The sequence below is a fragment of the Aptenodytes forsteri genome, unplaced genomic scaffold (assembly GCF_000699145.1).
Source record: "Aptenodytes forsteri isolate BGI_AS27 unplaced genomic scaffold, ASM69914v1 Scaffold8, whole genome shotgun sequence".
Taxonomy (NCBI): Eukaryota; Metazoa; Chordata; class Aves; order Sphenisciformes; family Spheniscidae; genus Aptenodytes; species Aptenodytes forsteri.
The window spans coordinates 5,297,455-5,317,109 of record NW_008796218.1 but is presented as its reverse complement, the minus strand read 5'-3'; the positions used below and the strand labels follow the sequence as shown (position 1 = coordinate 5,317,109).

General features: G+C 40.0%; 1 protein-coding gene across 1 annotated transcript; it reads right to left on the bottom strand.

Annotated features, from left to right (window-relative positions):
- Positions 1-4,222: 4,222 nt before the first annotated feature.
- Positions 4,223-19,291, bottom strand: RRAS2 (related RAS viral (r-ras) oncogene homolog 2). The gene is made up of 6 exons (XM_009288793.2): positions 19,177-19,291; positions 17,636-17,803; positions 16,795-16,897; positions 14,268-14,376; positions 6,140-6,258; positions 4,223-5,669 (listed from the first exon to the last, which is right to left on the bottom strand). Exons 1-6 carry the CDS (start codon positions 19,289-19,291, stop codon positions 5,582-5,584), a joined length of 702 nt encoding a protein of 233 aa, XP_009287068.2. The 3' UTR covers positions 4,223-5,581.
- Between the last annotated feature and the right edge of the window lie 364 nt (positions 19,292-19,655).

Here is a 19,655-nt window from a genome sequence, read left to right as displayed (position 1 = left end):
TCACTGGTGCCCACGTGAAACAGCAGCAGTGGATAATAGTCAGTGGACTGTACGAGGCTTGGTAGCCTCTCGGTGACATCCCTGATGCGAGCCCCCGGTAAGCAGCACACCCCTCTAGAGAGTGCGTCCGGTCAGCAAATGGGTGCCTCTGTACCTCTCAGAAGAGAGTTGCCTACTACTATCACCCGCCGCCTTTTCTTAGTGGCGCTGGCTGGTATACGGGGGGCAGATCGGGCTGCGTTACTCAGCTCCATATCAAGATATATCCACATCCAGATCAACAGCTTTGTTATGGTTCTTGTAGTTCACTCCTACCCTGCTTGTAAAAATAAGAACTTTAACTCTGTACAAGGGTCTTGGTAAAAGCAGCACTTAAAAGCCCTTTAAATTCACATTATGCCTACCGGTAGTGACATCTTGTGGCTGTCAACAAAATAATTCCCTGTGCATTTCACATGTATTGCAGACCCACTCTAGGGCCAGAGCAATCTGGTGGCAGCACCCCTCTAGCCCCACAGAGCCCTAGGGAAGCCTTTTGGACACTCCACCCTTTAGAGGCAGCTGCAGGAGAGCACAGTGGGTGAGCACTGAGGGGCTGCTACAGCTTTGGTTGAACTTTCCGTGGCCATAGTTAGCAGTTTTCCTTAGCCGTTTTCCCCTCCTTATGCCTTCAGCCTTCACTTCACTCCACGTGGCTCTTATCACTGCTTTTTTTTAATCCCACCTTTCATCCCTTGCTTAGAGGGGGATTCCCTATGCAAGTCCACTGCCTTATAAATAAATAATCACAACAAAGTACCGAGGCTGTTTTCCTCCTTCTTCCTTTCTTTATCACTCCTTGGTGATTCTTCCCATTTCTACTGTTCCTCATACAGCCTGAACAAAAGCCTAGAAAGATCAAGAAAGTGGCCTAGACAGCCACAAAGTTTTAGAAACAAAAATTGATTCCTTTCAACCAAGTGTTCCTGTGGTCAGAGCTCTATGAGAATATCTGAGTATCGAGACCATTCACAGCTTTCCTGGACTTACAACACATACCACACAACACAAGGATTAAGACCTTGAACATACTTCTATTTACCCCCACTTAAAACCCAGAGCCTGCTTCAAGCCTGCAATTTTAGCTCAGCTTTCCAATAGAACCAGGTAAGTATGGCAGAGAAGCCGTATTTACACGTGGTAAGCACTGCATTTACCATTCGGGATGCTCTGACCAAGAGCCCATCTTAACAATTTTAAGCCTTTGGGTTTTGGCAAAGACTGCCGCCCCGCAGCGGGTCAGCTGAGTAACACAGGAACACCACCATGCCCCCGCACTTCTAGCGTGAGTGTTTTTCTAAGTTCAGTTTGAGTGTTTCTTTTATCATGGTTTTGGAACATGAGAGTCATCAACTTCCAAAATCTATGCCTAAATCAAGTGAACAAACGCATTCCCTGTTTAGCAGACTCCTGAGCTTTTCCAGGCAACAAACTTCTAAATACTAAGTGCAGATAACTTTTGGCAGCACTTGGCTTGTGGTGACTGACTTCCAGAATATTCTGCTTGGAAGAAGGTCATTAAAGCTTTGTAACAAGATTACATGGCATGGCCCGTCAATGATGGCTACAGCTACGCCACGGGTGAAATGCTGTCACATAAACTGATGTCAGAAGAGTGTTATGCTAATATTTTTGTTTGAATCCAGACTTGAACTTTATCAATGATGACTAACCACAAGGCCATGCATACATCAGTTTTCCTTGGCTTTAGTGGGTGTTAACTCCTTCCAAATATATTTTGCTTTATTAACCCTTTCACAACAGCTCATCTCACTACATGCTCCTACACTGGGCTAGCCAGGCTCGCTCAGGGCATTTATCTGGTTGCCTCATACCAGTCAGCATAATGAGGAGGTGGCAGAGGAGCATTCCTTCTTCTGCAGGGAGAGGGAGGGCACTGCCAGGGTGCAGTGCGTCCTGCACGCTGCAAGACACTGCAAACATATTATTAGAAAGACGAAAGGAAAACAACTTTGACAGGAAAATCATCCACTTCATATTCCTACACAGCTCTGCAGTTTTACACTAGGTTAGTTTTAACCTGCAGCAGAAAGGCTGACCGGTTGCAGACACACAGTTCAGGCCGATGCCCAATGCAACAGACCAAGCAAATAGTCCTACCTTCTATTTTTCTCTTTTCTGCACAATCAAGGTAAATTTATAGTTATCATCCATATCAGTGGCTCTACTTCCCCTGAACAGGCCACGTCACAAAAAAGATACGATTTTAGAGGAGGTTATGCTCTACTTCTGGAAATTCTCCTCTTCACCTGTATACGTTAGTTAGCACGTGAGTACTGATGCAGAAGAGTTGCTAGGTCAGAGAAAGCAAATGCATTAACCAGAGCAGGCATAAGGAACTACAGTGTACTTACATGGAAGTAGTTCTTCCCCGATTCTGGACCACCCATAAAACTTCATCAATTGCATAGAAAGGCTTTTGCCTATGAGCAGAGGTCAATCCTGCTCATCCAGTGGAGTAGTAGGCTCAGTAGTGCGAGATTCCAGAAAGGCGAATTATTTTGTGCTTTGAAACAAAGATCCAGACCCTGCTCTGTGCTCTAGGAGGGGCAGGTCATATTTTAAGCATCCCAAATTCCTTAACTGTGAATTTAAATGATTTATGGATGTGGCCTTGACCTGAAGTAACTACAAACATAAGTGACAAATCTTTAAAGCATTTCTTCTGCCAGGTAGAGTCATAAGAAACTCTGTCTCAGGTTGCCGGCTAAACTGCTATCCTACAGCAAGGTGGCAATGTTGTAAATTCACAAATAATCCAAGGCATATAGATCGGGACTACTACTTTTGAGAAGATTGACAAGGTCACTATTGCACTTTGCAAGCTCCACACTAGGGACAGAAGCACCGTTTTTCACCATTACCTTCAGGTACAACAATTAGAAAAGCAAATCATTGGAATACCTTAAGCTGTTTCGAACTCACAGCCACCTAGATCACCATTACTAGCCAAAAAAATATTACTTTTCTAAATACTTACTTCAAGTCTGAAGAGTAGGATCAAAATGCCTGCATTTAACAGCTCTTTAAAGTGCCATATATGAACCAGTCTCAAAAAGAGACAGGAAGGTTTCCCTGCACATTCTCTCCAGCTGCACATTCTCTCCAGCAGAAGCCTTAAAAACATATGCACAGGAATACACTGTCTTAATTAATAAACTTAGAGCAGACTTCCATAGCAGCAGCTGGTGGTCCCACTTCTGTTTAACTTGTTTATATAGTTTACCATGTTTACAATGTGGCTTAACAGATGGGAGTAGGTTGCTTAGCATCAACCACCTCAAAGCTATTCTGCTTTCCATTTGAGAAAAAGCAAGGGCATGGTGCTCTCCACCTTCTCTAAGAATTAGAGTAACATATTAAAAGACCTACCTATAAGACTGCTATTTTAAAACCAATCTATCATGAGTGAAAGATTAAAAAAAAGGAAAAAACTGATGAAACTTAAAGATATTTGCACCTCACAGATTTAGTCTCAACACACATGCTGTCATTTGTTGTCTTAACTCATTCTAATGCCGCACAGTTAGTGACTTAACTCCAGAGAGCTTTACATATTTAAGAAAGCACGTGGTGTTTGCTACAGGCTGTAATTCCTTACATTTGACTTGAAAAATGTAATTCATCTCTCAAGTGTACTTCTGCTGTAACTTCTTGTTTGAATCTTTTACACATTATTCATAAGCAGCCTTTCATCACCCAATAACTGTAAAGGGGAGTGGCGGGGGGGAAGCTACCCACTCTCTCAAAACAGTGTTACACAACCTAATCTAAACTACATAAAAAAACTTAAATTCCCCTGCTATGCATGGCACTAGCGTTACTTCTAGGTTTAATGCTTTGCTGCTGTAAAGGTAACCGGAACTTGTTTAAGCACTGTTTTCTCAGCAGACATTTACAGATTTATAGCAGAGCACCTGACAGTGAGCATAGCCTGAAAACACAAGAATTGTTTATGGGACCACTGACTACATACTGCAAGTCAAAACAAACAACAGCTTTCATCATCTATCATTATTTAAATTGAAATGGCTTTTCTTTACTTCCAAGCTTGAAGATAGATATGCACGTCTGCACAACCTATCACCCCCTTCTCCCCACCCCCAAAAAATTCAGGTTTTGGAAGAGAGTCAGAAAGAGGCAGTGTGCTTACCCCTGATAAATGGTTAGATCATCTTTAATTCTAGCACCTGAAGTTATACAAGGGTTTGCTTAATAATCAAGTTTCAAAGAACTGTTGGACACATTCAGTAAGGTGACAACTGTGCAATACCACTCAGTATTTCAATATCAGGGAACATACTCTTGAATTGTTTAAACACAATCCACAGAACTCAAAATTAAACAACCATCCACAGTTTAACTAAACAATCAGTTAAAAGTCTTACAGTTTAATAATTCACATAATGGTCAGTCTTTAGTAAGGGATACTGAAATTCATTAAAACACAACACTAGATTTTACTCTATGGGTGTGTTGGGCAGGCACATAATTGGCCATTCTTGGGTACAACCGGAAGAGTAAGAAGTTTACCACAGCTTGGCAAATCCCACATTTTGTCAGTTAAAAGTGAACTGTGAGAATTAAATACTCATCTTTACATATACACAAGTTATGCTGTGAAAGCATATTTGCTTACAAACATATAAAAATACTTGTTAACTAGTTTGATAAGAAAATAATGTATAAAAGTATATAGCAAAAACATTTAATCATCTCTGACAATGGAAAGATCAAATTCATTTTTATATCACATGAAACAAAAACAGCTACAATTTTAGTTTTCCTTAATCCCTTACCCAGAAATACAAAGGAAGACACAATTTGTTTCCAAACAAGTGACGTGAAATTTCTTAATAAGCTGAAATGCCTCAATCCAGAATGAGCTCAGGTATTTGGCCATATCCTAATAGTAGTAGTAATCATCCTGTAGCTGTTCTGGATTCATAAAATAAATACAGTAGACTGTTTTGGCCACTGAAATAAAACTGCAGCATAAATGAGACAATGAAATGCTGACAATGAAATTCAGTGTAGATTTCTTAAGGCTAGCTGAATACTCAAGTCTAATTTAACTGAGGGCAAAAAAAAAGCCAATCCACCCCTTTTTTTTAAAAGTATTCTCTATACTTCAATATAGGTCTTTGTAATAGCTAATGAAATGTCAGAAGTAAAAATAAATTAATTCACAAGAGACAACTTATGCATGACTTCAACACCTTGTCCTACACCATTTTGTTTCATCTCCTTTGCGAATAAAACTCCACAAGGTGCAAGCTCTTAAGGGAGAGAAGAAAGGAACTGTGGTATTAGAGAAGCAGCCTTAGTGTTTTGTTTTGAAGTCTGCCCCAGGATGACTGAGTCTTCTTCAAGAACTATTCTGCCAGCTTCTTGGACTAAGGCTATTCTGGTGACCACTTTTAGGACATGCACATATAAGGCTAGACCAATACCAGAAGTAATGTAAAATGATGGAAAGAAAAAAATAATCTGGCAGTTGATAGCTTGGTTCTTGGGATTCTCAGAAAATAACACAATGGCAGCCTTTCTTGTCTTTCTCTTTCCGTGTTGGCTCTGGTGAAGGAGGGCACTCTTGTTCTTGAAATTTCCTGGAAATAGATATTTCAAGTTAAATTCATAGAACCATTTTCAGTTAAATAAAAATAAATACTGTATTTAAAGTTACTGTTTTTACACTTTATAGCTAAAGGATGGACTTACTTTTGACACTCAAACTGATTAGATGAGTGATAGGTTTTTTTGGGTTTGCCTTTTTTTTTTTAAGAAACACCATTTTTCACAGAAGGCCAATCTCAGATTTAGTTTATCAGGCTTACTTACTGGGCGATCAATAAAATCAGAGATTAAGGTGAAGAAATTCTCTTTCAAATACATATTATATTCACGTAAACATTTTTTCCTAATACATGGTAATACTTTATAATGGAGAGCATTGGTCAAAGTTTACAGGTAACAGCAGGCAGGATTTTCTCAGTGAGATCCCACTACATTTCAATACATTTGCTGTACCTATCCATTAATGTAGGGACATTAATTACATGGTCTCAAGTTATCATACCTTATAACTCTGACAAGTTCATGAAAAGCTTGGTCTACATTCAGTCTGATTTTTGCTGAGGCTTCCATGTATGTTACTTTAAGTTGCCGTGCTAGCTGCTGACCCTCCTCTTGTGTCACCTGTAACAGACATCAATCATTAAGTTCAAGGCTTCCACAGGCACGTTCATATCGGTAGACACTGCAAATACATGTTAGGGATCTATTTCCCTCAAGCAATAATGCTTATTTGGCCACAGAATGGTTTCCACACTGTCCACATAATACAACTGGGAAACAAATCCACGTAATACATCTTTTCAAATGCAACTGAAGACTTTTTTAAAGAAGTTTCTGCAATAGACAAAGATTGATCCTATAAAGAATTTCCCTCACTGCAGCTGCCTCATCTTCATTTCTGCCTAACAAGACCAAATTTTCCTTCATAGGCAGACAAGAGTCCCTCTCTCCTCCTCAGAGCAAGACTTTTAGTCAAAATATGCTGGATTATTAACAGAACTCTGAATACTATTGCTAAATACACCCTCTCCCTATCCCAGCTACATCTAGAGAAAAAAAATCAGATTACTACTTTTAAAACAAAAACTGATGTTTAGCTTCTGAGTCTTTATAAAAAGTCATTTTAAAAAAATTTTATGACACAGCAAAATATTAATACAGCCAGTTTTAAACATAGCTTAAATTACAAGACATCTAAAAATCCATGAAGCCTTCAGGCTATCCAGAGAGATGAAAGAAACCCTGTCTACCTCATGACTCCTTGGGACAACAGAGGAAAGGGAGATGAAGAGGAAATAATGAGCATCATAAAGAGCTGGTATAAAATTTGAAGTGATGAAGCAGAAGGCAGGAAGCTAGTGGACCATTATAGGAAGGAGGAATAAATTGGTCACAGGGCAAAAACCAAAAGGAAGATCACTGCATATTTTTGGATGAAGTAGAAAGCAGCAAGGTCAGACAACAGAAGGCCACCCTGAGCAGTGCAAGGCATGCGAGGCTTCAACGGGAAGGTCACCCACAGGGCCAGGGAGGAAAGGGCAGCTTTCAGTGATAAAAGGAAGTACAACAGATCTTGCCAAGACAATGGCTAGTGGAAGAAATGTCAAAGATTACACTGCTTTCACAAAAAGTGTTAAGCCAGCACATAGAGGACTGATATGGTGAGAACAAGAAAAAGAGGGTTTCTTTCTAATTTAGTTTTGAAAAGGCACTCGGATATTCACTTAGGTTAAGAAGCTACACAGAAATAGAAATAGATGGAAACAGAAAAGCATCACTGGGAGCGTTCACCACAGTGCAAGATATAGGAGTACTTTTTAGCTTGCAAAATACTTTCATAACAGCTACACACACAGTTTGAGAGCCTTTACGCACAGCATCTCAACACGTTTGATTCCTCTGTCCTTAGCACCCCCACTGGTATTATATTCATACATTTACTGCTGAATTGAGGGCTGTTCACACTAAACCCTCATGAAGCTCTACAAGGAGCCCCAAGCACCTTGTGCCATTAGCTGGAGTAACTCAGGATGCATCCACCGATCTCAAACACTCATGGAAACTCTACATTTATTTCAGCATTATTGCCATCTGCTGAAGCAAAAAAAAAACAAAAACCAAAAAACCAAACAAAAAAACCAACCCAACCCCAAGATCAACTACTGGAACTGCATTTTTAACAGCAGAGCACAAAGTGAGAACGACTGCCACCCTTCAGTCCTCCCTTGCTGTCTGAAAACTGAATGATATTCAAGATTTTTGCTCCACCAGCTGGAACAAACCCACTTCTACCTTTCACCCCCTGATGTTGAAATATCCTTATTCCAAAGCTTATGAAGGCTACGTTTTGAGAAATATTCACAGCTGTCTTCTGGCATGTCGATGACACTGCAGAATCCCCGGACGTTTGCATCAGGGCTTCCAGAACCTTTTATACATCTCTTAACTTACTTTTGTCTGGTGAGTGAGGCAAAGTTTTTGCAAAGTTAACCCCCTTTACTTTTCTTCATCCCTGCACAGTCTACTGTAGGCCCAGAAAGTGAGAGGCTAAAATCTAATAAAAATAAATAACTAGGAAGGAATGTATAGTCCTGAGGAGAAACCAAACCCAGTCTTTAACCATGTACATAGTTACTACTTTCTTCATTATTGTATCTAAAGCAGGTACAAGTCAATTAGAGGTACAAGTCAAACTAACACTGTAATAAAGTTAAGCTACACTTCCCCAGTTTTCTGCATTTAAAAATACTATAGATGCAACATTAAAGCCCTTATTACATTTGTTAGAAGACCTGTAATTGCTTAATTCCGTAATAATCTTTTCGTCAATCTTACAAGTATATTTTCAAGTAGCTTGTGGTGAGTTTTAGTGACCTCAAACAAAAAGTCAGTTTAAAAAAAATACTTGGTTTTGGGCATGCTACAGAAGCATTTGCAGTGCTCAAGCTGTAAATTAGAGGCCAGAACATACCAGCTCCCTTTTCATAGCTGAGGGAAATGTAGTCAGCACCACAGAAATACTTGAAAACAAAAATTAATTTACATCTTTTTATCCTCCCTTCTCAAGTACGACAACCCTGTGTCATGACAGACTTTTCAGTAAGTGTGATGAGAAAGCTTATTGAACATCACCAGCAAAATAAAAACTAAATCCTTTTTCTTCAAAGAATACTGTTTTATTTTGACAGAAGTATAAAGAACCACAGGTTTTCTGGTAGTAACTGTGTGTGTACATGTGTGTGTGTTGGTTCTGCAGTGAAAATTTCTCAGTTTTGGTAAGCTTAAGGCTGAATACAAATGGGAATCACAATGCTCATCCTTTGTTTTAGGATATTTTACTGTTTGTTTTCGGATATCATTCATTCACACTGTTCAGACATTTGGTAAAAGTTTCTCAAATTAAACACCATTATAGAATACGTAAGTGAGCAAGTCAAACCTGGAAAAGCTTATTCCCCAACTCCCTAAGTAACATTCTTAAAGTTTCCATTTGAGTATCTGCACAAGAATCCTGTGAACTCACATGGTCCTCCCTCTTCACTATGGTATCTGAGAACTGTTAGATAGATACTTGTTTCTGAAGTTTCTATTCTTTCCTCCACCTAAAGCAACTCTACAAGGCTGCCTAACCTAACACTGCATCTGTATTTTGCCTGGATACTTATGCAGACTAAAGGTCATGTTACACTTGCATCAGCAGGTTATAGTTAAGTGCTTCCTCAAGTTTGAGAGGAATCCATTTTACCTCCTTGTGGTCACCCTACAGTGCTCCCTGCACAGAAACATTGCCCATTCCTGCAGAGAGCTTCATCACTCCTAAAGAGTGGATCTTCATCCCGATTTTCTGCCTCACCAGCCCACCTGCAAGTGCTGCTAGTTCATGCTTAGTGGCCTGCCATAATGCTTTCCTGTAGGGGTAGTTCACTGTCCACTAATTCTATTTTGTCCACATTCTCATATAAAAGGTCACTTTGGTACACACAAACTGTGGTTATGAAGCACTGACACATATTCAAACAGACTGACTTGCTGTATTCAAATACTGCATCAGATGCCTGATTGCTAGTTATTTATAAAGCCCAAAATCAGGCAAGCCATGGGAAGACCTGAAGGTATGATCCATCTGTGAGAACACCACTGTATATGGCCATAAAATCTACCACCTCAAGAAGTTACTGTCACACTTTCATACAAGTTCACAATAGTTAAGAGAAAGGCCAAATGAAATGTTAATGAATTCGGGTAGGCCACCACCCAGGTCCCTGTACCCGTCTACCCCCTGGAGTAAGCCATCTCGGGTCAAGCCATTTGTGAAGCAGCAAATCTGCAAAACCAATGTTAACTGCTTGTTTGCTAGCATCTAGGCTGATGCTGATCATGGTCAAAGCACGAGGCTGCTTGCCTGGGATCATTAGCTTTGTTCATTATCTGTCTGTGCATAAACTGAAGTCACACAGACGTCTCTTTAAAACCTTGCTTTAAAGGTATCTAGCAACACAGATATCTTAGCACTAGGTCATTGTATTAGTTCAGTCATGATGCAAAAGCAAAAACTAGCATTTAATGAAATCCAAACACTTTGCTGTTGCAACTTGGATTTTCCTTGAAACCCTGCCATCTGGGGAATGATCAGACTTGACCCAGTTTAAGCTAGCAGTTATCTACAAAAAGTCATACATAGCCTGCAATGACAAGTCTACTCCTCTGTCAGCAGTTGTTATTACTAAAACATCTGGTGCTCTACTGAATTGTCTTACCGTAGAAACATTCAGTGTTGTCTGAGTTGTACGGAATTAACCCATTTAAGAGAAAGACTGCTACACAGCATTTACTTAAAGGAAAGAGCAATGAGAGATGGTGCTTCAATTTTGGTTTCACAGCCACCAACCTGTGACTGATTGGGGAAATCTGGAAACACTGGTAACTTTATTCCTTATCATACAAGGACATTCTAAAGATTAATGCTTGCTCATACTCTAATAACTCATTTTTCTTTGTCAACCTAATGTGTAGATAGAGGACTTTGCCTCCCATACCACAAAGGCCACAAAATTACAAGAAGTCTGCTTAACTATTTATCTATATAGTTATTACCGTAGCAAATTGCTACTCCAAACTTCCTCTTTCACCTCTCTTCTTCCAAAAACATCTGGGAGTTGATCCATAGTGTATTACAGCCATCACTATTTTAGACTACACCTTTGGTATGCTCCTAACACTTCATCAAGATCATACTATCATCTGTGCACTTCTGCTGTACAACCTAGTTCATGTATTTCCTGAGAAACAGTTGCCACCACAGAAGGATTATTAGTTACGCATCATTTGCTTCCAAATTTATGGTATCATAATGATAGTACTGTGTTCAACTACAAAATACAGTTACTTGCATAAAGGTGTGGTCAGACCCTTGAGACATCCAAAACTTTCGTACACGTTTAACTCTTTTGGGCTCCAGGAAGATTTGTGTGTTAATTCTATTGAGTATCATTTGCTGATCAAAGCACACACTAAATTACTTGTCTTCAACTTAGTTTTACACTCTCAGAGGCAGCATGTGTTCTCACTGGGTTGCCCCCTGTCTTTCAGGAAAAGAAGGCAGATGCCTAGTACGAGCAGTTTTGCTCTAAAAACTCATACCCAGCTTCCTGAATTTCTATAAACGCTACTTAAATTCTGAAGCTGAAAAATATACATTTGTGATTAAATAAGTTTGAGAGCAAGACGACTTCTTCTAGAACTGCCAGATAAGAAAGCGGACCACAGTGCAACACTCTAGCCTGGCTGACCAGGTTTACAGAGTAACTCAAATGAGGTTTAACACACCAGCAGACTGAAAATGTAAAAATGCAGAGGACTAGCACTTCTCATGTTTTTGCCTGCAAGTTACAGCCTGGGGACACCCCACACTTCCCACTCACCCCAGCACTCCTAACCGAGGTGAGGGAGTATTCTCACTTTTGCCCCAGACCTCCTATCGTGGCTGCCTGTGCAGCAAACCTGTAGCCAGAGCAGGATTGCTTGTCAGGCTGAAGTTTTTCCATACTTGGGGAGACATGGTGGCAGGACTAGTTTTCAGCCAGATCAGCAAGCTGGTCCAACTCACTAACTGGATGCCTGCATTGCGAGTTCACATGATGAAGCAGAAACAACCCCACGGATGAAGCAGAGAGACTGGCTGCGTTCAACACCCAGCTGATAACATCTAACTGCTTGCTGCTGCCAAAAGGCAAGGTCTCACTTTCTTCCCCCCCACCCCAACTCCTCCCTGCTCTGCTCCAAGCCACAGTCCCACTGCTTCTCATGCTTTGAGTGCTGGCACTCAATCTTTCTGCAAGCTGATTTAACTCACACAGGTCCCAGAAAGCCATTCCAGCTCATCTGTTTTTCTCCCCATCTAGAGAGATGATTCAACTCAGAGTGCTTCAAGTGAGAGCTAGGGCCAGCAAAGGAAAGAGCAGGAACGTCAAGAGGGAGGGGAGCCTCTCCCTTCTGGGGACTGATTATGTCAGCTCAGCATCCCCAAACCATTCCTTCAGATTGACTTAAGGCCAATTGAAACATACCATGTGATGGGGAAGGGGCAGGGAAGAGTTAAGACGACATAACTAGATGTTTCAGCAAACCCAGAAGTGCCATTTCAGCTACATTAACAAAGGCTGTCTAAACCCCAACTTATGATGGAAGTCACAAATCTACCAATTTGCATGTAAATTGTGTGAGTGATAGCACCAAAAGTTATGCTTGTCAGCATCTAATCAATTAGGGCAATTAATGTAGCCATAAAAAGCAAAAGAAGCTTTTGGGGACATATGCTTTTATTTGTGTTCAGATGTAAGCAGCAAAGCTACGAAGTTAAGCCATTTGAACACAGCTGCTTTGAGCCCATCACCATCTGAAAAAGCAGCTAGGAATCAGGTACAGAGGGATTAGCAGGAGAACAGGTGACAGGCACCTCTTCCTTTAAGGGAGAAACAGATGCTGTGTAATAACACTAGGAGGGTGGAGGAGAGAGAACAAAGTTCATAATCCTGTAGATCCATTTCTAGAAATAGTTATCAACTACATTTGCAGGTATCCTCTGAGAACTGCAGCTGACAGCGATGATGTTATTTCCCTCCCAAAGCATCTGGATGTTTGTCCTTCAGCAACTACAGTTTGTAGAACAGTTCAGTTTCACCTACATGGTTTCCATGCCAACATTTGTGCATGAGATAAAGTACATTATGTTCCAGGACCTGCAAGGTTAAATTTGGGAATTTTGATGGGGACATGATGGTAACTGAAGAGTGAGAGTTTCACTTCTGTCTCAGGGACAGGCTGATAATTCTGTGCATGCATGAGTACATGAAGTTACTTCTGATGAGTTTGTGAGCTACTTCTGTGAAAGCTTCTTTTAAGACATTATCTTTCAGCATAGGTTTTAATTTTGTCATGACCTTTCTACTCAGATTCTGGGGTAAAGAGGCTGTGACAATCAAGGGGGCATACTCAACAGGAACTTTTTTGTACTGAAGGTTTTATGTAGTATTCAAGAAATTCATTCGACAACAACATACTAATCCACTAAACTCTTTCATGTAATTTGTTTTGAGCCTAATTTTTTCTTGTTCCAGCCACTGTTTTTTGACAAAGAAAAGATTTTATTTAGCAAAGAACAAAACCTATGTAAGCACTTGTGGACAGAAACTAAGTCATGTCCTGGTACACAAATCTGAGAATATCTTATTGTTTAAAGCTGTGTCTTCCTTGTGAAACTCTTAAAATAATTACAGCAGTTTTAGTAATATTTAGTTTACTCTCAGACAAAAATCAACCATGTGTTTGCTACCAAGCTTTAAGAGCCATCTTACTGTCTCAGGAGAAAATACTAAACTTCTGAAATAAGTTGCTGAAGAAGAATACAAGTTTGACGCTTGTTCCTTTCCTGCTGATGTAGTAATATTATTCTTATTTCAGCTCAAATCAGTTTGATTCATGAAAATCAAGAGTAAATAGGGAAAACAAATTTAAAGCTCCTTCTTAAATCATTCTAAACTAAATCTTTTAAGCTCCCTTACAACTAGAGGTGAGGTTAAAATCTACTAGTTTCAAAACTTTAATTTTAAGGTACATAAATACGACACTAATTGTTTGCTGTACTTCCAACTTTTAAAGCCTTGAGTCAGTTATGCAGAAGATGAGTGGCCAAATAGAAAACAGCGAATGGCTGCTCATTTATACATAACAGCAGTGAACGGTAAAAGCAACAGCACTGAAGTCTCAGGATCATTAGAGCTAGTGCTGGAATGCACTCTGCTTGGCACAGTGCGTTATGGTGAGTAACAAAACAGAGGAATTAGACACGTTCATGCCTGAGTAATCAAGTCATGACAGAAAGCTCTCAATTCTGTATGTGAATAGATTTGGTCTCAACATAACCCCACTGAGTCAGATGTGCTGTATGTGGAATGCCATCATGCTTCTAAGATTCTTCAAGTACAGAAACTGAGCGTAGTTGTGTTTCTTGCATTGGAATTAGTACGATATGATTTTTTTTTCATTCGTTTCTTGTTCCCACTCTATTTTTGGTAGGAAAACTGTAAAGTTTCTAGAAGAAAGTGAGCAGTAGCTAATAGCAAATGAATTACCTGTCTTTGGTGGTCCAGATCTGCTTTGTTACCGACTAGAATCATAGGAAACTCATCGCGATCTTTCACTCTAAGAATTTGTCGCTGAAACTTATAGATTTCTTCAAAACTGTAAAAGAATAAAGTAGAGCATCAGTGTACTAATTCACAGATTCTCAGGTTCTGCAGAAGTTCAGAAATGATGAGTCACCTACTTGGACTTGCCCTGCCATGCCACACAAGCAGACAGCTGCAGGCACACCACCAAAGAGTCCACTGTCACAGCATAACCAGTTAGAGAATCATTCAACACTCAAACTAAAAAAATCCTCAAGTTAGCAGTGTGCTATGCACTAGACTTAGGTGGGGCTGCAGGGTAAGCAAAATGCTTACTGTGTCTCGATCTAGAGGGACCCGGATGCCAATGTGTTGCAGAGAATCAAGCAACCATAGTCCATTCTACAAATACTGACTTTGGAGTTCAACTCTGGCTAGAATATTCAAATTACAGTCTAGAGACCCTGGTGATCAATATTTCAGCTGGCAACCTCCACAGCTACTTCTAGAAATTTTGGGGGAAGCTATCAAAGCTGGAAAATTTTATTTCTTGAAGAACAGAAAAATAGCAGGGCTAAATGATCAGAAAGCTTTCCAGTTACCAACTAAGTTATACCAGGTACTGATGCTATTCAAGCAGTAAGGAATATTCCAGCAGTGCTTAAGGGAAGGTGAGCAAAGCAGAAAGCTTCTCCAAGGACAGTATATTAAGCAAGCTAATTCTGGCCTAAACAAGGATTTTTGGAGAAAAAAAAAATTCACTGCTTTTAAGTAAACACTGTTAAAGCTACATTACTACATAAGGAGCTTCAGCACAGATGCTTGCAGACAGTCACATATCCTTTGGAGCAGAGACTTCCCAAGCACTATATTTAATTCCAGGCGTATAGTCTGAAGCTTGGACTATACTTTAGACACACTAAAATTTAAAAGCAAGATGATCATCAGTAAGAAAGTTGCATTTAAAAAAATTACGTAGTCAGACATGACAATACCAATCCACCTCAACCATATAAAGCAACCATGAGAAGAAAGATGAATTAGAAGGAAGGTATGCCACTAAGCATAGTTGGACCTCCATTTAGATATGCTGGTTTAATACTCTGCTCAGAAGTCTGTAGCAACTGGAGGAAGAGAGTTGAAAGTTACCAACTAAGTCACCTAGATTTCTTGCTTCAGAATTACTTGCCACCACACAAGCAGGACAGACACCACTAGCAGATACTTCATTGACAGGTAAGGTAAGTCTTGAATCAAATGGATATCAGAACAAAAATGAGAACTCTGCTCTTCAGAAGTCTTTGAAGGATTTCGGAGAGGAGAGCAATATGCAGGTTTAATGTGTCAAGATCTGCTTAAAATCAAGGCAGACCCTTAGCCAGAAGAGCAAACAAAATCTTAAGATTTTTTTTTTTTTTTTTTAGACAAACCAGTGAGTTCACATGACAACTTCAAAAACAAAAATCTACAGTCCTCTGCAGCAAAAATATTTATGTTAACACAAGTGCTCAGTATCTCTTAAATCCACGGGCCCACATCTCTGACAGAAGTGTAAGAGTCTCTTCTGGACAGTACATCAATATGAATTTATACATTTAGCAGCATTCTTAAGTGTAAGATACAGATCCAATGGAAACGCACTCATGCTCCACAGAATATTTATCTTAATGCTCATTACAGATAGAGCTGTTAATAAGATCAGAAGTAACTTATTAGAGCCTAGATTGAATCTGTAAGGGGAGGGGGGGAATCATAGACAAATACTTTTTTTTGGTCATTTTATTGCTCTTCTGTTGCAACTCAAAACAAGTGGAAGGACAGATCCCTGAGCACTTCTCCTTTATCACTACATATCTGGTAAGCTCAATGGAGGAAGATCACAGACAAAATATTAAGTGATTGTCTGCACATACATGGCAGTTTCCTACTCTTACAATGATCGGGAGCTACCTGACCAAGCTTCGTGAGCTTCTAAAAAGATATGTTTCATCCCAACTCTGTGGTCAATCAGTTATGCAGGTTCCAGTCAATTCATGGGAGTAAGCAGAGTGAGCACTGCCTGCAAAAGAGTGCAGAGACATACCCTGAACTGGATACACCCATTCAGAAACCCAGAGCCAGCCACTTGATGTTGATGAGCACACGGCAAGGGGATATTTCTAAGAATTGATCAGACATCATAGCAAGTTGCCCTTAGTTTAAATTTCTGTCAGTTCCAGGAAACTAGTATGCTGGACTGTAATGAAGTGCTTGAATAGAATTGTCTTTTTTTTGTGTATGATTTTAAGTCATCTATTGCAAGAGACTGATGCTTTCAGTAAGTGAATGGTTTAAAATGGGTTTTCATCAGTGCTGAAAGAGCATCACACCACAGAATCTAAGAGTGAATGCGTACTTAATGTTTCTGTTTGAGATTATTTCAATAAAGAATAAGCAGTAATTTAAGATTAATTACAGCTTGTTTGTTTTAACAACTTGACATCCGGCTTACCTTCCTCTATCAGTGACTGAGAAAACAAGCAGAAAACCCTCCCCTGTCCTCATGTACTGTTCACGCATGGCTCCAAATTCTTCTTGTCCTGCTGTATCCAGAACTGAACATAAGCAAAACATTGATTACTACAGTTCATGTTCTTAGAGTATAGGCTGAGGAAAAAAAAATCCTTCCTAACAGGATATTGAGAGCCTCTCCTGTACATTGTAACTAAGCAGAAATCACTTTTCACAGATACTATTGGATTTTTGCCAAGATTCCCAACAAGTTCTTGGACTGACTGAACAATTCAAGACCTACCAAACAAACTGAACACTAAGTTTTGGTGGACTTTTGCTAATTCACAACCAGCTGAAACAGCTGGAAAATGCTTAGAGAGACTTGGGGATGGGGGTTGGGAGGGTTGCTGGTTTGTCCTTAAAGAAATTACTGACAAGGGAGAACTGAAGCTTTTAAAGCAAAGCATTTATATTGCACTGAGAAGAGGCAGCACACAACAGCCAAGCGATGTGTTTTTCATTCCACCATGTCACCCAGGTAACTGCCAGGAGTTATATAAATTCTCCTAGTTTTGTAGGTACTAAGGCTTCAGGAATAATTCTTCGAAAAAATGTCCAATTTACTTTAAAGAGAGACACACATACATAAGGCATAGGCACTTCAAATCCTGGGTATCTCATTAATAAAACAACGGTAGGTAGCTTTTATCAGCTGCACACGTACATAAAAACACATGCTGCACAGTTGTTTACCTGCATTACATTTTATGCATACAGATGTAAACACAGGCACCAACAGCTACAGGCTGTTAGTACCGTGCTTCAGCTAGGCTACTTACTGTCCAAACGCGCAGCTCTTTCATCTATCACACATTGCTTGGTGTAGGAGTCTTCAATCGTTGGATCATAATCCGTAACAAAATAGGACTGCAGAAAATAAAGCAAGTTTGTGTAAGACAAGCACATACAGGACACAGAGTAAGATGCTAAAACTGCACGCTTGACAGCTTAAGGAAGATGAGCAGGTTTTACCCATGTAAACCATTTGCCACTTTATCCAAAAAGATAGCAGGTAACAGCTTTCCTATTCCTAGTAAACACTTGTAAATTGTAGAAATTACTAGCAGAGTCACTGAATTTACTGGATTCCCACAGAATTTCTAGCATTTTCTAGAGATTTCTGGTAACTCCTAGAATTTCCCAGCAGGAATCCCTAGAAACTCTTAGTTTCTAGCGGCTTTTAAGGTCTCTAGTAACTGCTAAGTTTCTCTGAACTTCTGGTAGGGTTTAGAATTTTTTTGGAATTCTCAAACATTTCCAGGATTTCCTCCCCAGCTCCCAGAGCCAGTAGTTTCTAGGAAGTGCCAGGATTTTCCCAGCTGCTTCTAGAATTCTCTAGCAGTTTTATAACCATTTTTAGCAAGAGCTCCACGCAGCACAAGTGGCACTTAGTTTGTAAGCTGAATAAAGTTTAGTGGATCATCCTTGTTCCCAGGATTTCTCTCCTGGTTTTAATGACTTTAAGCACACACCCCCTCCAAAAAGACAACTCCTGAAAGCAGAGTAAGCCATGAAACACCTGTGTCATCCATTGCCTAAACACAAAGCTCCACCAGATACTGCCAGTCCGTTACTCATCACCCAAACCACAGAGCGAAGCACATTCTGGTACATCTTTCTAGAGACTGGGTGACCTGATATTGAACACTGGGGTAACAATACTATCTGAATAAGACAAGTTTAGATTTCAAAGGATGAATTTTTAGCTTGCATGCAGTCATAGCAAAGTTATCTTCACCCAAAACTAAAGCACATTGGCCTAACAAATCTAAACTCTGATCAAATTCTTGCCCCGCTGTGTTCAATGCAGCAGGGTAGTACACATCTCCAGTGCCTAACTGTAAGCACATTGGCCTAACAAATCTAAACTCTGATCAAATTCTTGCCCTGCTGTGTTCAATGCAGCAGGCACTGGAGATGTGTACTACCCTAACTGTTCAGAAATCAAGCACATCGGGCATGTATGCACCCAGATGAATGCTACAGTAACTGAAGGAGTACTACCTGCGTATGTTATTCAGTTCTGTAAGCCACTAAGGAAATAGGAATGCTTTAAAACTACATATTGGCTCCTAAGAAGCAAAAAAAAGGGGGTGTGTTCTTGCATTAAGAAGATATCACCAAAAATAGGGTGCATTTCCTTATTCATGTCAAAATTAATAGTTCTCACTGAAGCGTCTTTCCCATCACACAAGTTCAAATATACCAACAAGATACCACTCTGTTCCTCTAAACTTACCAAAGTCAAGTTAACAGATATCATGGTAGGGAAAACAAAAGAAAAAAGAAATAACTGAAATTACAGCACTAGCCCACTAACCTTCTCCAGACACATCACTGTCAGTGCAGAATACAGTTAACTCTGCTCTCGCAGATACATTTTTATTAATGTGGTTGTATTTGTTCTTGTCCAGTTTTGATTTGGAGTTGCCCATGAGGGCTGGCTGCAGTACTTTGTCCTGACTGCACCCAGCTGACTCCCACCATTTGGACACATCCATGCTAGGTTTTGGTTTAACAGCATGGACATGGGCTCCCCAGCAGAGCTCATTAACTGAGCTGCAGCTGCCTTATTGGGAGCAACATCACAAGTTGTGACACACACTACCAGCTGTGTATACCATATACCTATGCTCATATACCACAACCTCATTATCATGCAGATACGGAAAGCGTATGTACAGCTTGCTGTTGATCTATTCATTTAGATCTGGCACCATACTAAAAAACTGCTGACCCCTAGAGCAGAGACACTGAACAGCTCTGCACATCTCCTTTGCATTTTAAGTAGACATCAGT